The sequence below is a fragment of the Panthera pardus genome, unplaced genomic scaffold, assembly GCF_024362965.1.
Source record: "Panthera pardus isolate Hobbes unplaced genomic scaffold, ASM2436296v1 HiC_scaffold_22, whole genome shotgun sequence".
Classification (NCBI taxonomy): domain Eukaryota; kingdom Metazoa; phylum Chordata; class Mammalia; order Carnivora; family Felidae; genus Panthera; species Panthera pardus.
The window spans coordinates 2831884-2853300 of record NW_026526788.1 but is presented as its reverse complement, the minus strand read 5'-3'; the positions used below and the strand labels follow the sequence as shown (position 1 = coordinate 2853300).

The 21417-nt window shown below is 44.7% G+C and overlaps 1 protein-coding gene across 7 annotated transcripts in view; it reads right to left on the bottom strand.

Moving 5' to 3' along the window:
• DISC1 (DISC1 scaffold protein) overlaps positions 1–21417 on the bottom strand; it is a 356419-nt gene that overhangs the window by 254471 nt on the left and 80531 nt on the right. For 6 of the 7 annotated variants that reach the window (XM_019419011.2, XM_019419015.2, XM_019419010.2 and 3 more), the window contains one exon: positions 5997–6147. In XM_019419011.2, the coding sequence (XP_019274556.2) occupies positions 5997–6147 (151 nt within the window). Of the gene's footprint in view, positions 1–2539; positions 2926–5996; positions 6148–21417 lie in introns of those variants that run through there. The other variant, XM_019419013.2, reaches the window with a different exon arrangement.

Genomic DNA, 21417 nt, shown 5'->3' with positions numbered 1-21417 from the left:
AAGGAGAGGGTTACAGACAATGGACAGGGAGAGATTCGAAATGGATATGGGAGATTAAAGTTTCAAACTGGACCTGGGGGGCTGAACATCAGTAACTGAAAATGAGCCAGACGTCTGTGGTACCTGCCCAGGCTATCGTGGGCAATGGGAAGATGTATCCAGCAGAACACGACAGAGACCGGAGGACAGGAAGACCATGGTGTGTTTGTACCTCCCCTGAACAGAGACGCCACAGTGAACCGGTCATTTTACTGAGCAAACCGGGACCAAAAACACGGCAGGCTCCCAACCACGTGAGTGCCGGTACCTGCCACTGGTGGAGTCAGGTTAATCCGCGAAGGGACGGCGAAGCTGCCTGGGCTGTGGAAGGAACCTGAACGAATGGAGTGTGATTCGGCACGGTATTCTACTCGAGACCCAGAGAATTCCACAGTGGTTTTTAAAAAGCTGAATGGACCAGTGGCGCCCGTTGTATGGCTCAATATGGATTGTGTGGCTCAATCCGTTGAGAGTCCGGCTTCAGCTCAGGTCATGACCTCACGGTTCATGAGTTCGAGCCCCGCGTCGGTCTCTGTGCTGGCAGCTCAGAGCCTGGAGCCCGCTTCGGATTCTGTGTCTCCCTCTCTCTCTCTGCCTCTCCCCCACTCACGTTTTGTCTCTGTCTCTCAAAAATGAATAAACCTTAAAAAAAATTTTTTTTAAATAAATAAACACTGAAAGAAAAATTTTAAAGTGGAATGGACCAGATTATTAACAACAAAGTGACAGTAAAAATAAAAAATGAAATACAGTGACTGATGTACTTGGGTGTTTACATTTCCTTCAATTTTTTTTTTTTTTGTATTTTACAGAGTTTATTCAGAGTTCTTTTCTTTTATTATACTTAAGGACGAGAAAAATGTTCTAGATATTTCAGGCATTATAGTAATTTACAGGAATAAATTTACATACACATTGGGTCAAGTGTCCAAATCTTAGTGAAAAATGACAAAGGATTTGCCATTTGCTCATATCACAAAAGCACTGCAGTATTCAGTGGCTGCTTTGGAAACCTAACTGAAGAGTTGAATAAAAATTTTGCAATGCCTGTTCCTGGTACATTCTGTTCATAAATCATTGTCTAAAAACTCAAGGGTCACATGATAGAAAAGGGGATAACCCCCTATTAAAAGCCTCATTGTGAAGATGAAATGTTAATGTCAATTTTCATCTTCAGAAGATGAACACAGGGGAAGGGGAAAAAAGAGAGGGAAAAAAAAACTGTTAGAGACCCTTAACTATAGAGAACAAACTGGGGGTTGATGGAGGGGAGGTGGGCAGGGGAATGGGCTAAATGGGTGATGAGTATTAAGGAAGGCACCTGTGTTGAGCACTGGGTGTTATATACATTTCCTTCAATCTTATTCTAAAGCAAATTTGCTTAACCTGAGATGCAAAGACTCCTCCTCCCCTGCAGAGTGAATGGCTAAGCCTCAGAAGATCTGTGAGCCTGTGGAAACTGCAGGCAATCAATCGTTTGCGTGGTTGTACATATGTGGTTTGGTGATGATGGAAGGAGCCTCTAGCTCTCATCAGATTCTCAAAGAAATACTCGATCCCCAAAAGGGTAGGCGTCACTTATTTGTGCCGTTCATCAGTACTGAAAATTTCCCATGTCAATGCAACTATTTCGTTTCTACAGGAAAAGTACAGTTCATCAAAAAGTATTCCGTTTCCTTCTTGACTCAGAGAAAGCCCCCCGCCTGTAAGAAATATTTCTGTCCCTGCTCCATCCTGACTCCAAGGCTGTGTGAGCTCCAGCCCTGCACCGTGGCCTCCTGGTGGCCGCCGTGAGAACTGCATCCACAGTCCCTGGTTTAGGGGAAACCCGTTGAGTCCAGACACCCCTGTGGGTGATATAGATTACAGGGCTAGATGGGCAGCTGGTCCACTGAAAGACAATTTCCCAAAAATTATTAATAACTATGTAATTCTAGTAATATGCATTAGAAAAATTTAAGAAGTTGATTTTGAGTCATTATGTTCTAATTGTGTTAATAATAGGACAGGTGGATTTGGCAAAAGAAAAACCACAATAGTACGTACGTAACTGAAGTTTGGAAAATAGTGATCTAATTCAATCCTCTCGTTTTCTGGTGAGGAAGTGAAGTGTGAAGAAGTTAGGAAATGATGCCAGGTTAGCAGAAGACACGGGATCAGAACTCAGGTTTCCTGACCTATAATCCAGGGTTCTCTAAGATTCTATAAAAGTTCTTCCGACTGGAGGTGTCAGAACAAAGGCTGAAGGAGCATTTTCTCTAGGGCAACTGAACCACATTAGGGTGAAAGTTCTCTCTCTTTCTCTTTCAATAAATATTCACATATATCTTTGTGAACCCCTACACAGATACATCCACATATGATCACATTCACTCATTCAGTGAACATTTACGGAATACCTATTTGGGGTCAGCCACTGTTCTAGCCTCCAGGGGTAGAAAGATAAATATAACACAGTCTTGTCCGCAAGGAGCTCACAGCCTGAAGAGTAGACAGATACTCAAGGAAACAGATTTATTTACTTAAGACCCAAGACAGGGGTGAAGTAATTCAAGGTAATTCAAGGGGAGACGGTGTGATTTCTGGACAAGGCTTCACAAGGATGGTAGCTGAGCTGAGTCTCGAACAATGAGCTCTTGAGAGGTGATAATGGTGGGGCAGGTGCAAGCTCATAGAATTCAGAAACATTCACAGCATTTAGGTAACTTCTAATACTTCAGTAGGTGTGGACTGTAGGTGTTGGTGATGGCTAGTTATATTCTGGGCTCCTGATGGTGAAGAGCTAGATTGGAAAAGCACTGAATGCCATGCTAAGGAAGCAGCCCAGATTTTATCCTGAAAACACTGAGGGCGACTGGGCGTCACATGATATTCCCATCTGTGGCACTGTGGAGAGTGAGTGAGAGGGAATAATGTTGGAGTCAGAAACACCAGCAAGGAAACCATGGCAATAATCCAGACTAGAAACTCTAAAGCACAACCAAGGCAGTTTGACATGAATGAGCAAAGTGGGTGGTGAGGTGAGGTTAGACAGTGGAGTCGACCATGAAATTGGAAGTGAGGAAAAAGGAGGAGCCAAGTATGTCTCAGAGTTCTTCCTTGGGTAACTGGGTAGATGACTGAGTCAGTAACTGAGAGTGGGGATGTCGGAGAAGGGGCTGATGGGGGAGAAGAATAGCGAATCTAATAAATAGATAGTTTTAAGATGAATTTCCTAAAGGCAAGGATAAAAAGATACTAAACTTTTTAGGATAAAATAAACAGACAGCAAACTTAGTAAAGGTCAGTGAGATGTTCAATAAAGGCCAAATGGTAGCTTGCAACTCTGGAGAGGGATCAGGGCTAAGGATATAAATTAGAGGAAAATTAGTATGTTAAGGGTAGCCGAAACACAGGGGTATTTGAGGTCACCCAGAAGGAGAATATATAAAGTGAGAAGACAGGATAGGCTAGAGCAGAAGACAGAGGAACATCAGTATTAAGGAAATGGGGAGAGAAACTGGAGTTCTCAAGAGGTTGAGAAGAATGGCCAGCTGGGTAGCAAGAGGACCAGGAAAAGGGTGAATCGTGATAGTCTAGGGGAGAGAGAGTTTAAGAATGAATTTGATTGATGAAATGTTACAGACCTCACGGTGATACAGAGCAGAATAAGAGTGGAAAATGCCTTTTGGGTTTAACAGAAAATCATTGCTGACTGCTGCAGTGATAGAGACAGAAATCAGATCAGAGATAAAAATCAGGTCAGATATCAGACCATGGAGGTCAGGTCCCATTCACTCCAAAAGTGAACATGAACTAAAAGCACAGCGTGCAGGTAACCCCTGGGCGGGGAAGGACAGAGGATAACAGCAAAGCAAGCCAACAGTTTCTACTGGCTCAATAAGTGGTTAATAAAGGCCTCCACTTTTATGAGGAGAATATTAAGCTGGACCCTATGAAACTGCCATATTTATAAGTCACAGTCAGATGTAAGGAATGTCAGATGTTGCCACCCAACTGAGTGAGAATGGGTGATACCGACTGTATCGTCGTTCCTCATGTTCTGCGAGAAACTCCGCCAAGATCAGCGCATCGCTCTCCACTCAAATCACATGGAGGCTAAAGAGACAATAATGGACAAGCCTTGGCCAGACTTAGGCAGCTCAGCGAGCTAGTTCCAAGCCAAGACTCGCAGCAGGCAGCCAGCACCGTGCCCGGGCTCAGCACCCGCCTGCTGGGGGGTCTGCACAAGCTCCTTAACCTCTCCTGGACTTTGTATAAATATAAAGACAGATGATGACGATGATGATGACATCAATCTCCATAGCGATGCAGTTTATAAAATAGTTCTACCTCCTAGAATTGTCTAGAGGACTAAATATGAACTACTTCCCATCCACTGAAGGAAGAATAGACAAGCAAAATGTGGCACATCCACGCCACGAACTACTACTCAGCCTTACAGAGGAAGGAAATCCTGATACATGACACAACATGGATGAACCCTGAGGACATTCTGCTGAGTGAAATGAGGTTCCGAGGGGAGTCAAATTCAGAGCCAGAAGCTGGGGGCAGAATGGGGAGGCGGGAGTCCGTGCTTAACAAGGACACAGTCTCAGTTTAGGAAGATGGAAAGAGTTCTAAAGATGGCTGGCGGTGATGGTAACGCAACAATGTGGATGCACTTTACGTCTCTGAGCGGTACACTTAAAAATGGTTGAAATGGCAAATTTCGTGTCACATACACTTTATCGCAATAAAAATGGAAAAAAAGTAGTGAATTCCTAAATCGCTCAGTCACTGTTACGCAAATGTTGTTAAATAAATAGAAACACAATGCGGTGGCAGACGTCGCATGACCCAAGACCAGAAATGACCCCAAAGCACAGAAGAAAGAAAGAATTCAGTAGAAAGTCAAGTTGGGAAGGACCCCACATGAGTGAGAAAGGGAGGGGAAATGAGGCGATACCTCAGTGTCGATGAAAAACTGCATCGATAAAGGAGGTGGAATCCACCTGCTCTTTAAGAAGCCCAGTGAAAGTTCACTCAACAAATATTTACAAGGAAGCACCTCCCAGGTGCCAGGCACTCTGGCACATGCTACCAGCAAAATTGTAGGCCAAGATCATGAGAAAATGATTGGCATAGCTCTCAAGACAGGCTGTAGGGAGACACCAAGACAGATGAAACGTACAATGGCACGTACACTTCATAGGAATGAGCCAGACCATCTTGTGATTGCCGGGGCCACCCGGCAGTCGGAAATACAGTGTGGTTGCTGAGGCCATGTTTACCGCTAAGGAGAAGCCGGCCTGAGCTGTGATTAGGCTGACAGCACCCATCGCAAACCTGTTCCCTCGCAAGCCCTTCCCCAGAAGAGAGGCAACAAGCAGGTAGAGGAGAGCAGTGGTTCTCAGACTTTTCAGACATGCCAGCGCCTGGGACCCACCCCCAGAGAGCCTGACGCAGTCCGTCTGGGTGGAAGCTGGGCACTTCAAGTCTCCAGGTGATTCAAACACGCAGCCGGGATTGAGAGCCCCTGCATCACAAAGAGCGATTGCTCCCTGTATAGCAGGGATCCCAGGGGCCCCTCGGGTAGCAGAAACAGCAGAGGTTGATTGGCAGCTGGAAGTCGCCGTCAGGAGGATGTGTTTTCCCGTTCAGTCAGAGACGACCACCTGTGGATCTCACAGGCTTGACCAAGGGGCTCCTGACAAGAGGAAACCCATCCCTCCTTCTGAGAAGGCTGGCTTCCCAGGGGAAGCTTGGGAGACCTTACCAAGGGTCTCTCTCCGTCGCTCAGCAGAAGCGGCTTCTTAGGGGAGTGTGATCCACACCGGTCACTCCCTCTGGAAGGAACCACCCCCACCTGCCCAGCCAACAAAAGGGTGCTTCCCAGGAAAAAGCAGCTGAGGGTCTCCCTAGGTATCCACCACGTGGGAGCAGGAGAGGAAAGTGGGGGCGATCCAAATACTCACAGCTGGGAGGCCCTGTGGCGCAAGGCTGCCTGGGCCTGTGCGTCCAGGTGGCCCAGGAGGCTGCAGAGGGCCGGCTGCCTCGAAGGAAGCTGGAAGTGTGGGCTGCCTTTCTCCTTCTCCAGCTCTTCCAATCTGTGTCTGAACGCCTCGGCTGACAACCCAAAACAGGAGAGAGAGGAATAAAGAACCATGAAACTCAAAATAGGTAATGCAGCGTCCCAGAGCCCCACTCCCAGCCAACGTTCAGCTTAATGATGCAACACAACCGTGTCTGGGGCCCGCAACTCCACCTCTCAGTGGGTGCTTCTGAGAATCTTCTTTTCACTGACTGCACAGCCCCCCTACTTTTTGTGCTTCCAAATATCAGAATGTACACTGTAGGTATTTATATCATGGTCATAATTATGATCATCCTATAGGAGGACACTTGATATTAACTTTTTTTAATTTTTTAATGTTTATTTTTGAGACAGACAGAGCATGAGCATGAGCAGGGGAGGGGCAGAGAGAGAGGGAGACACAGGATCCAAAGCAGGTTCCAGGCTCTGAGCTGTCTGTCAGCACAGAGCCCAACGCAGGGCTTGAACCCACAAACTGTGAGATCATGACCTGAGCTGAAGTCGGACGCTTAACCAACTGAGCCACCCAGGCACCCCAATATTATTTTTAAAACCATGGTTTTCACTTGGGAGAAAACCTGCTCATTTTGATGAGTTTGGGGTCTTCAATTGAAAAATGTCAGTGCCCAAGCTTGGACTTTAAGAATGTTTCCTTACAAACTGCCCATCAAGACAGAACCAATTACAATCACTAAGGTCATTGAAGCGATGTTTCAGTTCTATGTTATAGATGACCATATGTCCACCTCCGTTATCAGGTAGGGGGTCCTATTACTTTTTAATGACCTTAAGTTTCCCTAGGACAACGTGCAGATGCAGAATCACTGTAAAACAGTTTTTCTCTAGAAAAGTAAGCTTGAGAAATTGGAATCCCCTCCAATGAGAACTTTTATAACCAAACACCTGAAGAATTGGAAAGTCTCCCCTAAAGCCATTTTTGCAGAAATATTAAGACTGGGTTCAAAAATACCATCCATCAGGGGTGCCTGGGTGGCTTAGTCAGTTAAGCGTCCGACTCTTGGTTGCAGCTCAGGTCATGATCTGAGATCATGAGATTGAGCCCCGAGACAGGTTTTGCACTGACAGCGTGGAGCCGGCTTCGGGTCCTCTCTCTCTCTCTCTCTCTCTCTCTCTCTCTCTCTCTCTTTCTCTCTCTGCCACTCCCCCACCTGCCCACCTCCCCCAAAATAAATAAATAAGCTTTTAAAAAAATTAATCTTTAAAAATATCATCCATCAGGGGAGGGGGGAAAAAAAAAAATATCATCCATCAGATCTTCCCTCCTGCTGCTCCTTGCCAGGAGCGTCGGCAGAAATTTGATGGCTTCCACCCTTGGGTAGTAGGTGGGCTCTAGGGCCACCCAGGACCCTAGGAAGCCACTTCTGGCCATGAGCGCCTACTGCTTACCCTGACGTGCAGTAGAAACATTAGCGTCTTCTGTGTGTGCCATGATGGGAAGATGTTTGGGAGGCCCAACCCTAGATCATGCTTCTTTACATATCCATGGCCCTCAGGGCATTTTCCAACTAGGCCGTTTCTAGAACACCCAGTTTTATTTATAAAACTCTTTGGACAAAACTTTTTGCCGTATACCAGCAGAGGTCAACGCTAAGCACGGTGCACCCTCGACATGACGCCTCTCTCTTCCTGCCCTACTCCCAAGGTACGCACTTGGGCAGAGGAAGGGCAGGCCTCAGGTGTTGTGGGCAGCAGACAACCTCCCCCAGCCATATACATTGGGACCAAGGGCCAGGAACTTGCTAAGAGAATTTATTTGCCAAGGATTCATTCTAACAATACCAGAAAGGGTCGTTTACTTGCTTCAAGACCAAGTCACAGGGAACTGACAAGGGTTCTCAGTTGGTGCCACCTTGTTCAAGGTGACAAGACACCACACCAACAACACAGAGTGGACTCTGGCCTGGCAGCTGTCTCAGGATAACAGCAAGATACACCTATTCCCTATCACCAAAAGCTTCAACCTTTTTAAAAACTGAATTTTATTTTTTTTTAATTTTTTTTGATGTTTATTTTTGATAGAGACACAGAGCACAAGCTGGAGAGGAGCAAAGAGAGAGGGAGACACAGGATCCAAAGCAGGCTCCAGGGTCCGAGCTGTCAGCACAGAGCCCGACGCGGGGCTCAAACTCGTCAACTGCGAGATCATGACTTGAGCTGAAGTCAGACGCTCAACTGACTGAGCCACCCAGGCGCCCCGAAATGAATTTTATTTTAGTTAATTTTAAAATTTTTAATTAATTTTATTACTTAGTTGTTTACTTCATTCATGCTATATAAAATCAAAACTGCCATGAAAAGCAATAAATGCCTTACACGTGGTTTCAAATCCCGTCTTCCTGCTGTCGATGTGTATAGAGGTGTGTTACACAGGGATTAGGACAAAGCCTGTGTTTGCACCTTGGCTCTGCCGTTCCTAGCTGTCCCACCTCCATTTTAAGAATGTTCCCTTACAAACTTCCCATCAAGACAGAACCAGTTACAATCACTAAAGTCACTGAAGCCATGTTCCAATTCTATGTTACAGATGACCATATATCCACCTCTGTTATTTTACTTAACCTGTCTACACGCCAGCTTCCTAATCTGTGGAATTGGGGCTAATAACATGTACATCCTGAAGTTTCCTGAGAATTAACTGAGATCATCTACGCAAAGCATTTAGCATATGCCCAGCAGCCCAGCACCTAGCATGTGTCCAAAGGCTATCTTTAGTAGTGCCGTTAGGTAGTGGCCTTGGAGTGTTTGCACGGATGTTAGACCCCCAGCCTGGCCTCCCTCTGCCACCAGCTGTGTTCTAAACTGTCCCCTCCCACTGCCTGGTGAAAAGTGCTCAGAGACTGCAAACTGACCCAGCCAAATAAAACAGTAAATTCGCTGCCAAAAATCACATTCGCCATGAATTTCAAAGACAAATATGAATTATCCCAGGAAATACCTGTGATTAGCTGTGCTCTGCGTTGCCCCTCACCTTCAAAACTGTGACATCTAAAGTTATATCCGTGTTACGATTAGAAAGGTGTCCCAGGACAGTCACCACTGATTCTATAGCTTATTGTCCCCAGTCTCTAAATGACCTGCTCCCCAAGCTTCTCAAATGGCTGTCGGCTACTGTGGGTTCCACCTCACAGGCTGGCATCAGCTCTGCTTGGCATTAGGGTGCATTCTGCTGGCTCCCCCAAAGTACACCCTTATTCACTAATTTGCTATTGCAGACAGAGGGAGCTCCCAGCCAGGGCAAAGGCCCTGAGGCAGTGAACAAAGGGGAGAGAGTGTTGGGGTGGACTTGGTCATCAGGGCTGCAGAGGCCACTGTAAGGACTGTCTGTTTATCTGGAGGGACGGGGAACCCCCGGAGAATTTTGAGCAGTGATATGACGTGACTGACTCTTGTTGAACAGGATAAGCCGGCTGCTCCCCTGGGAAGAGACCATACGGGGCAGAATCTCGGAAACCAGTCACATGGGTATCGAGGTTCCCTGGACAAGGCACAATGGTGCCCAGGACCTGCAAGTGAAACAGGGGTGGTGGAAAGTGCCGGGATTTGGAATATTCTCTGACAGATGGGATGTTGGGAATGGAGGAAGACAGTGACCCCAGTATTTGTGGCCCAAACCACCAGGACAAGGTTACTGTGAGCTGAGCCGGGGTCATCTGCCGTTCCCTCTGTCAGAAACACCCTTCCCCACAGAGGCCCAGGCAAGCCATCCTCCCCCTCTAGACCTCCGGCCCCTCAAGTGGGTTCCCCAGGCTCTATGCCCCCTCAGCACACCCAGGCTTCTGCCCACACAAGGGCCTCACACTTGTCTCCACTTATTCAAGACCTCCTGTGTCCGTGAGAGAGGGACCGTGTCACCATGCTTGTCACTGTTTAAAGACCCACACGGGGAGGCTGCCTGGCTCAGAGTGAGCACAGAAGTGTCCTGCTACACTCAAGTTAGGTTCCCTCATGGGGTTTCTTGCTTGGTAAGTTTTCTTAAGCCACTTTATATCGTTTTCATTAGCGAGTAAATGAACATAAAAACATGAAACTCTTCAAGTCTAAAAGGAAAGCCACCGACTACCTTGCAAGATTTTACTCTTTCTGCCACAGGCCCTCACGGGGCCGCTGCCAGCCGGGCCCAGGCTTTGGGCTCCTGGACTTGTCACCATCCCAGGCTTCCACACCTCGGGGATGTCCACGTCACTCAGGCCCGCTTCCCCATTTCCAGGCAGGCCACATCTCCCTCACTTCCGCGGGATGAGTCACCTCTCTGCCTAAAAACCCATGTTCCTCCAGTGTTCCTGCACATGCTCAGCAGACCACCCTTCCCAGCGCTCAGATGTGCACAAGCCAACGAATGAGTGACCAGACCAAGGAATGCAGAGACATCAGCTACGTCCCCGCACCGTGCCAAGCACATTCATACGCACATCACAGAATGTTCTTGGAATCCTGGAGGACTCCACCCGGCCTCCAGAACAAAGGCCCAACGTCTGTGGCACCAGCAAGGGAATCAGCAGGTTTGATCAGCCTCGCTCTCTTCTCCCACACCGACACTCTGCTCCTTGAGTGACACGGTAAGGACACGGGCTCACAGCACTAAGAATCAGGGCACCTGAATTCTATCACCGGCTTCAGCAGCAAGCATGCTTTTTTGACAAATCACTTCCTCCGTTCACGTCTCAGAGCCTCATCCACCAGGTGGGAATAACATCTCCACAAGGTGTTTAATGAAATCATGGGTGTCATCCAACAGCAAAGAGGTATATTGGACACCACCCTGTCTTCGTCAGCTCAGCACCACAGGCGGGGCGGCTGAACCAACAAACATTTATTTCTCACAGTCCGGGGATTAGAAGTCTGAGATCACAGCACCAGTACGGCCCGGTTCTGGGGAGAGCCCGCCGTGAGGTGGCAGATGGCCAGCTTCCTGCTATGTCCTCACGTGACCAATAGAGAGTACGCTGGTCTCTTCTCATAAGGGCACTAATCCCACTCTTGGGAACTCCACCCTCATGACCTAATTCACGTGCCAAAGGCCCCACCTCCTAACACCATCCCAGTGGGATTCAGTCTCAACACGTGGATTTGGAGGGACACAAACATTCAGCCCGTGAATGGAGAACTCCCGTGAAGGAAGAACCTTCAGCCAGAAGAAAAATGGTTCCTCTGGGAGAAAGGAGGGTTCAGAAATGTTTGCAAATAGCATCTTTCACCTCGTAAATGCCATGCTTATTATTTCATGTATTCACTCAGTTAACAAATACTTCCGATAACTCAGTGTTGCTAGGCTGTAGGGGCTAAAAAGATGAACAAGACAATTCCTTGGTTCTTAAGGAACTCAGTGACTGGGGACAGGGGTCAAAATTACAAATAGTTTCTTATCTTCCTGTGCAGAAAAGGTGGCCAGCAACCTGCCCCACTGGTATAGGGGGGCCATAAAGGAACACAAGGGTGGTGTTCCCACCAGCACCAAGGGTACAGGGGGCCAAGGGGCCTCCGGAAGCCACACAGAGGCAGGCAGTGGCATGGAGGTGGTGTGCCCAGTAGCACCTGTGAATGAGGGACGTGAGGAGAGAGGGAGAGCAGGTGGAAGAGACAGCCAGAAGGCTAGGAGATAGGATACACTGAGAAATAAATAAAGTAATGGCACAAGTAAGTAAATATATGGAGGACAGAGAGAGCCAGGTTCCTTAGTATTTGGAGCATATACTTACAATTATGGAAAGGGGTAAGGGTAGAAAGCACTTAGGCATGTTGCATTGAAATTTGGAAGTACTAGTGTGATCTGATGGTTTTTAATATCGATACACACAGAGATGGAAAGAGTTACAGACGTGTGTATTTGCAGTTACGTATATTTTCTGTCTTTACCCACCAAGAAAGCCTAGAAGCAACGATAACCCCAGGAGCAATGAGTAAACCAAGCACACAGATCCTGATTTCCAAACACCATCCTCTGTGAAAGGAATCAGAACCCTTTGGAGAAATGGCTGATTATAGGCCTGAGGCAGGGCCAGAATCTGAATACCTTGTTGCAGCAAAAAATTAGGACGTGCTCAAGGACTGATGGAGACATGTCCATAGAATACAAGAGTCAATAAATTACAAGGAGCTCCCATAGGCCAAATCGGGTGTCATTTGAGAATCAAATAAATAATACTATCAATGAAGTACAATCCATTGAATAGAATAGGAACCCATACATCCATGCTAACAGAATGCCAACTAATAAAAAGGAACAGAGGGAGGTGAGGGGGGGTGGGCTAGATGGGTGGTGGGCATTAAGGAGGGCACATGTGTTGAACACTGGATGTTATATATGAGTGATGAATAACTAAATTCTACTCCTGAAACCAATATTACACTGTATGTTAACTAAGTAGATTTTTTTTTAATTTTTAAACATTTTCATTTATTTTTCAGAGACAGAGAGAGACAGAGTGTGAGCGAGTGAGGGACACAGAGAGAGGAAGACACAGAATCTGAAGCAGGCTCCAGGCTCTGCACTGTCAGCCCAGAGCCCGATGTGGGGCTCGAACCCACGAACCATGAGATCATGACCTGAGCCAAAGTTGGATCGTTAACCAACTGAGCCATCGAGGTGCCCCATCACTAACTAAATAAATAAATTTTTGAAAAAAAAAAAAAAAAAAGGAATGGAGGTTTGGTAAGGTGCAGGGTACCAGTGTATTCTTAAAATATCTCCCCACAATATACTAATAAGTGTCCAAAGGACAAATGGTAACTTTGTGGTGGAAAGACTTAGAAACCACCAGCACATCCAGATGGCCACAGCTGCCCTCGGCAGTGGTGATGACGGGGTCCACCTTGTGTGACACCTGATGAGAGACACCAAGAAGTACACAGTTTCATTTCCACAGTATTCCTGTCAAGGTCCTCATGACCTGAATCTAGTCATGTGGAAACATCAGTGGAGGGGCGCCTGGGTGGCTCAGTCGGTTAAGCATCCGACTTCGGCTCAGGTCATGATCTCGCGGTCCGTGAGTTCGAGCCCCGCATCGGGCTCTGTGCTGACAGCTCAGAGCCTGGAGCCTGTTTCAGATTCTGTGTCTCCCTCTCTCTCTGACCCTCCCCTGTTCATGCTCTGTCTCTCTCTGTCTCAAAAATAAATAAACGATAAAAAAAAAAATAAAAAAAAAAAAAAAAGAAACATCAGTGGACCCAGATTGAAGGTCATCTGACAAAATGTAAGGTCTGCACCCCTTAGAACTTCCAAGGATGTAAAAGACTGAGTATTGCAGAATTGTTCCAAATGAGAGACTGAAGAGACACAACTGCATGCAGTGTGTGAACCTTTCCTGAACCAGAATAGGAAGGAACAATGGTGGCCTTGTTGGTGAAATGCACATGGGGTCTGTAGACAGGATAGGAGGAATGTATCAGTGTTGATTTCTTGTCCTGGAGCGTTGCCACTTGCTGGCCTATAATTGTCCTTGTTTGGGGAAATAGCGAAGGGGGTACATAGGGCTGAAAGGGCATCATGTCTGCAGCTCACTCCCTGTGGTCAGAAAAAGGATAGTGATGATGCATACGTGCACCAGTTGGAGAATCAGAGTGAGGGAGATTTGCGAGTTCTTTGTACTATACTTACAACTTTTCTGTGAGTGGAAAATTATTATTTTTGAAATTTGTATTTTATTTTATTTTTTAGGGGTGGGGGGCAAAGAGAGACACAGAGAGAGAGAGAATTCCAAGCAGGCTCCACACCCAGCATGAAGCCCGACCCAGGGCTCGATCCCACAACACCAGGACCATGACCTGAGCAGAAATCAAGAGTTAGACACTCAACACACTGAGCCATCCAGGTGCCTCTCAAACTTGTATTTTCATAATTTTTTTAAATATTCATTTTTAAATTATTATTTAAAAAAAATAGATAACCACAGCACTTTTAAATGCTGTATTTGTGACTATTATGTCCATTTATTCATATGAATCCTGCTATGTGTTTAAGAAAATCTCTCCTATCAGGGCACCTAGGTGCAGTTGGTTAAGTGTCCGACTTCGGCTCAGGTCACGATCTCACAGCTTGTGAGTTCGAGCCCTGCATTGGGCTCTGTACTGACAGCTCAGAGCCTGGAGCCTGCTTCAGATTCTGTGTCTCCCTCTCTCCCTGCCCCTCCTCCACTCATGCTCTGTCTCTCTCCTTCAAAAATAAAAAAACGTTAAAAAAAAAAAAAGAAAATCTCTCCTATCATTCTATTTGGCCCAGTGGTTGAGGAATAATAACTCACTTTCTCCATCTTTTCTTCCTTTAAAACTTCTGCAAGCTTTCTGTAGACATTGTTAATCTGATTTCAGTTTGAAGCTCAAGATTTAAAGCCAGAATTGTAAAGAGTGATGCACACAGCAGGTGCTGAATAAATGTGGTCCACTGACCGCCTGAGTGACAGGACAGCAATAATATTAGAAATTTTGGTTGCATTTTGTAAATATAGCTGAATGGTAAAAAAAAAAAACTCAAAGTTAACTACAGAAGACATTATCAAGGGTTAAGCAAAATGATACATTGAATAATATGTTTTAATTGATACAATATATTCAATTTATGGATCTAACATGTTTTACTTGTAGGACCTCCAGAATAAAAAATGCTAAGCATCATCTCATTCCATTTTGGGCCAAGTAAATGCGTTTTTTGATGCCACTACAACATATTTATTAATGTTTAATTGAGGGTCAGGGCTCATCTGTATTCCTTAGCACATCAGTACTAAGTGCCTGCTACTTTGGGGCTATAATTCGGGAACAGAATGAAAGAAAAGTACTTTCTACATCTATGAATAAATAAGCAAATAAGCATTTACAGAGCAGCAAGAAATCTTCACACATAAAGACATTCTGCTAAACAGATTCAATTTCTGCTGCCTCGCTCTGTCTATGGGATGACAGAAAATATGGAATAAGCCGTATTCTTGGCTGTACAGCCATTCTACATTCTGAGGAGGCTCTTTAAAGCTAAGAAGCAATCAGTGTCTTCATAAGTCATTTTTCCTTGGTTTTTACATAATGGCCAAGACACGCTATTCATCGCTAGCTGAATATTCTAATATGTCCACATTACCATACACATCATGTGTAGATGGCCAGTTTACAAAGAACTGCACTGTAATAAAACGTATTTCAGAATAACCTGAGCACAACTGAGCCACTCTTTGACATTTCAAATGCTGGACTTTGTCAGATTCATTATCATAAAAACCGACCGCTATCGGGGCACCGAAGACGTCATTCCGGAGCATCCAAGGCGGCTGCACTATGTATACACTGTTTCCAAGCTTTGCAACAACGTGTAGAGCAGGAATACACACGCAGACCCAAAGTTGCAGAGATAAAATAACGTGCCCAGGACCTCAGAATGAGTTAGCAGCAAAGCCAGAATGTGAACACTGATCTTTTCCATACTTTTTCCATAAAAACTCCGGGCTTTTCCTGTTATGCTTCCCGGGAGCCATCCCTGAAGCAGTACCTGCTCCCAGACTTTCCCTAGTCACACAGGGACCTTGTCTGTCTACTCGTTTGTCTGGGTCCCCGGAGACTGTGGGACCCACAGAGCAGGCCCTGAGCCTCATCCCTCTCTACCATGCTAACATCTCGTTCAGTGCTAGGCACACAACAGGGGCTGGGTGAAAGCTGAGTAAATAAACGAATGACTGTACTTGGATGAGGAAGAGTGGAGACACTGAACAGCAGCAACCCCCTTACGACCCCTGCCATTACACCAAGCGCCGAACATTTTACCCTCGCGATGATGTCATGAGGCAGACAGGGCTGTTCCCTCTTTGCAGATCAAAAGACTGAGGCTCATGGGAAGTTGACAAACTTCTCCTAGATCAGTCACATGGCTACGTAGATTCAGAAATAAAGCCAGTATCTGCTGCTCCGAAACCTGTGTTCTGAACTGCTGTGTTCTACCGGCCAGATCACATCCCCCAGCGACCACAACCCCCTGAAACACACACCTGAATGCATCACACAGGTACAAACTCTTCCAGCAACTCGCTTGCCATTTGTCCCCTCCTTCTCACAGAAAGCAGTCAGTAGCCGACACAAAGTAACAAACTGGCAAAAAGCGGAAACAGCCTCAGATCCAATGTAAGGGAAATGGTTAGATAAATAAGGGCATATCCACTCAGGGATATGTGGCGAATCAAAACCCGGTTAGAAAAACTAAGGGGAAATATTTGAACATTACAAGAGAAAAGCAAGATACAAAATTATATGTAGATGTTACCTGTACTTTTATGATTGCCAGTATGTTAAGAAAGAAAGAAAGAAAGAGAGAGAGAGAGAGAGAGAGATGAGAGAGAGAGAGAGAGAAAGGGGCAGAACTAAGAGTTTTGTCAGTGAGACTGTCAGTGACTTTCTTTCAATTTCTTTTCTTACAAAATCAGCCATAAAATCTTGGGTCATTTATTATTTAGAAAAGTAGTATATTTTTAAAAATAGCCTACTGATTCCTTGTGCTACCCTTTGATTTCTGCATAAAAATAGAGATTTGGTTCCTCAGATTCTTAAGGCTAAACTGCTTAGGGTAAGCTTCGTTTCCCTGGGCCACCAATCTTTTCAGGGTATGCCAAAGAGGATTTCTAGAAATGTTATATTTTAAGCCGGCCGGGTGAGGAAAGAAGACTGAGAAATCACTTTGGTTGTGGGATAAAAGGAAAAACAAACCTTTGGGGGAGACAGAAAAATGTTGCAAGACAAGCAATACTCTGCCACGATACTTACCTGCTCAGCACTTAGCCTATCGCCTTGTTCTTCATACACATTTGTTGACTGGCCCTGAAATATTTCAGTAGACAGTTTGGTTTGAAACATCTGTTCTTTTTCAGCAGGAATTTACCAAGCAAAATAAATTGTGAGGGATCAAAATAACAAAAGTACTGAAAAGTCCAGGGACTTCCCCAGGTCTTGGGTGGGTCATATGACCAGCAAGCTGTGTGTGTGTGTGTGTGTGTGTGTGTGTGTAGAAGAGTGTGTTTAAGGTTGTAAACAAATAATGCTTAAAGTTGCAGTATTCAGACACATCAGAAAACATACAAAATTCCTTAGAATCATGAGTTTCTGAAAGGGTGGTTGGGTATGGATCACTCTGGAATACTCTCTGCCTCAACTCCTAAAACCAAAAATATAGGAAAATGTTTCTTTCATCAAATGTCAATCACCGAATGTCTTAGAGGAAAGTAACTGACCAACCAAAGTTGGCCAGTTACCTTTTATAGAGGCTTCATATTTTTAGAACTATTAAAAACCTTCCCTAAAGTATGTGTTCACTGGTGCTGTGGAAAACCAGATCACGGTATACATGTGGTCCATTTTCATGGCTCAGAATCTGGGCTGGCTGACCCTCCCTACTGGCAATTGTCAGCTGTCTGCTTCTTGGTAAGTGACAGAGAAGGCACCCACCATCCCCCAGCATTACTCCCACCGTCTCCTCCCCCCCAGCCCCCCACCGCCTCTACCAGCACCCCCACTTTCTCCACCAGCACCCCACCAACTCCTACCACCACTGCCATCACCTGCTGCTTATTAGGAGATGGGAACTGAAAGCACTTACCCAAGAAGGAGAAACATTCTTTAGATCATTTCCAAATAGTTACAATGCAGAGAACCCAAGAGAAAGGACAAGAGACGAAAAGCCACTCAACAGCACAACGAAGAAAAGCCAGAAAGGACGTAACATTAACAGTGGCCCTATCTGTGCCACGCAAATAAAGATGATTTTTTCTTTTATTTATATTTCTGAACTTTCTACATGTTTTTACAATGATCATGTGTTGCTTTAATAACTAGCGAAAGAAAATCCACTTTTAGAAATAAAAGGCAATCATCAGCTAGTACATTCAGGCAATAGCAAGTAGGTTTCCTACATGGGGTCAACCAGCATGGACTATGAAGTCAAATACTTGAGTGTGATTTTTTTTTCCAGCCACTTCAAACTGTGTAAACTCTGAAAGAGAAACTCTTGTTGAACATGTAATGGCAGATCCTCCCACAAGAAACTATTTTTTATGTCATGTTCATTATTTTAATTGAATTTGGATATATGATCAGTCATTACTGAAATGGGTTAATCACTTAGGCAATTACTAAGTCACTTAGCAATATAGATGCATGGCTGATAAATGAACCAGCTCCGTACTGAATATTGAAGCTTATTAGGTATAGTCTAGTTAAGACAGAAATTAAAAAGAGTAATTCTTACAGCACACTGACTGGTCAAGGAAAATTTCTGGCAAGCTAGAAAACAACTTAAAGATCTGGCCAATGATTCTCGGACCTTTTCCACATCACTTGTAACCTTGCAAAACGACACCACTGAAAATCCAAATGGTCACTGTTGAGTTTCTCCTTCAAGGGCTGCTTTATCTTTCTCCATGTATGCTAAAGAGCTTTGGGCTATTTAATAGATTGATGTGCCTCTCAGACATGAGAACATACTATTGGCCCTGAGGCTATTTTTAGAAGTCATACAAATGGAAGAATTCAAATGCCTATTCATTATTTCTCTCTCCTGGTTTTGGTTGCACTCAGTTTTCATTATTAAACTGGACGTGGCATTCAATTAGTTCCCATGAATGGACTTTTCATGAGTAATTTGCTCTGCTGGTGTTTTCATAAAAAATCAGCCGGACACATCTGTTTGTCAGTGCTCAAAAACCACAGGCTCTCTTCTGTTGTAATGGCAAACACCACAGCCTGCAGTCTTTTAAGACTTAATTGTTTTTTGTAGAAGATCTTTTAACACATTTGTCTCTAATGGAATTCAGGACATTAGGAGTTCACTGTCGAGCAACCGCTACCATCATTATTTTTAAAAAGATAATGCAAACCACATTGATGTGCATACCCTTTCTGCAACAGACAAATAGAACACACCAGTGTAATGCTCAGTGCCAAGAGGATCGTACTAAATTGATCTCTAACAACACGGCAACACGAACAGCTTAAATTCTTTGAGTGGCATAAAGGGATCTAGGTAAAACGGCATAGTCTAAAAAAAAAAAAAAAAAAAAAAAAAACTAAGAAGATTGAATAAATTATTTCCACTAGCCTGAGCCATTCCCATTAGAATGAAATCCAATCAGAAGGAATAAAGCATACTAGGATACTAGTTCCTTAGACCAAAGTAGAATTAAGCTGTTTTCTTTTGGCAGAAGCACCACAATGCAAATAAAACAGTGACCTTCAATTCAAAGGCGATGTTAATAGAGAGAAATCACAAAACAGCAGCCAATGATAAGAATGACTAATAAAGAGCAATGCTTTTAGCATGCTGGGAAGCTGCATATGTACCAGTTTCAAGCAACGCCTCTATAAAATAGTAAGAAGCTAAAGAAATTAGAAATCTCTGCAGGACTAGTTGTAAGAGTATCTTCCCAGAGTCCTAAGATACCGTACAGGTATTAGAAACAAAACTGGAGTTAGTGGGAACACTTTCCCAGAGCAGGAATGTAATAGTAACAGAAAGCAGACACAAGAAACACCTCAGGTCCTTTACAGAACTAACTGAATTCCCCATGTGGTTTCAGACGGCATTTAGGACTCTCGATGATTAAGCATAACTCCAAAGACAGAGCTCCAAACCCCTGAGCTACAAAAAAAATTTTTTTTAATAATAACAATAAGAGTAACAGACACTTGGTGGAAAAGTTTAACTTCTGGGCCCAGATGGGCACTCACAGAAAGTGCTATCCCACAGCAGGAAGACTGTGCCAGAGGCTTCTGAAGGCAGAAGACAATGTTGCCTTGTCGATGACTGTCTCCCCAGTACCTAATGTAGCGTGTGCTATAAAAGGCACTTAACCAGGATTTATGGAACGAGTGAGGAGTGATATATGCATGCGGCCAAAATAAATCTTGGCTTTATAATTGTTAAAACTAGAATCTTAAAGATAAACATCATAGATTGTATAAGATGTTATCCTGAAAATAAATATCTAAGTATGTATTAAAAAAATCACATAAACAATGGAGAGGGAAGTGATGTGATTCTTCTCTCTGCATGTATGAGCCTCTGGTACAGGAAGAAAATCAACATTTTAAATTGATTTCTTTGCTTAAAGGATCTAGAGATCCAGATTTTAGTCCTGGATGCACTGGGGACAACTTTGTAACCTTGAGACTATGTAGCCTCCTTACGACTCAGTTTCCTTATCTTAGGAATGAGAATACTAGTCCAATTTCTGCCACCAAATTGTGGTGAAAGTGAAAAATGCCTGTGAACAGTTGTGAAAAATACAAGTGGCAGACTTGTTGCAAAAGTGAAAGCGACTCTGACAGCACTACCTTGTGGATTCAGATTTAATTCAATTCAGACTAAATCTCTTTAAAACTCAGCAGTCGGGGGTGCCTGGGAGCCTCAGTAGGTTGAGCGTCTGACTCTTGATTTTAGCTCAGGTGGCGGCATCGAGCCCCGCACGGGGCTCCATGCTGAGCTGAACGTGGAGCCTACTTAGGATTCTCTCCCTCGCCCTCTGCCCCTCCCCATCTCGTGTGCTCTCACTCTGTAAATATAAATAAGTAAATAACTACTCAGCATGCATTTAGGGTGACCCAACCTGGAGGGCTGTCAGATTCAGAGGCGTTGATAGCCAGTCTTGCTCCGAACTTCTTTTTTCATAATGTACAATGTACAGCAGATTCCTGTCCCTCCTCCTGGCTCACCCCGAGTCCTCCACCCACACATACAGACAGCGCAGGCTACCTTTAGCTTCCCCGTACCAGTGGCTCTGAACCACCCAGAAGTCACAGAACCTTTTGAGGAATGCCATGACACACGGATACGCTAAATTCCATCATAAGTGTTAGCAACAATATCAGCGACAGACATACCTATAATATAATATAAATTTATTTATATATTTATGTATAATTTTAATTATATAAAATTACCGTGGGGGGAGGGGTCACCTGGGTGGCTCGGTTGGTTGAGCGTCTGAACCTTGGTCTCAGCTCAGGTCATGATCGCAGGTCGTGGGATCGAGCCCCGAGTCAGGCTCTCCTGCTTAAGATTCTCTCTCTCTCTCTCTCTCTCTCTCTTCCCCTGCCCCTCTCCCTTCCTCATGCTCTATCTCTCTCTCTAAAATAAATAAATAAATATATACATACATACATACATACATACATCATACATACATACATACATATTACAGTGAGAACACTGGTGTCCATGAAGAAAAGAGACAAACAAACAAAAAAACCTTTCAGACTTGGGTGTAATGAAGAGTTTCTGAGTTTCCCATGATAATCTTGTGCTATGTGCTCACCCACTT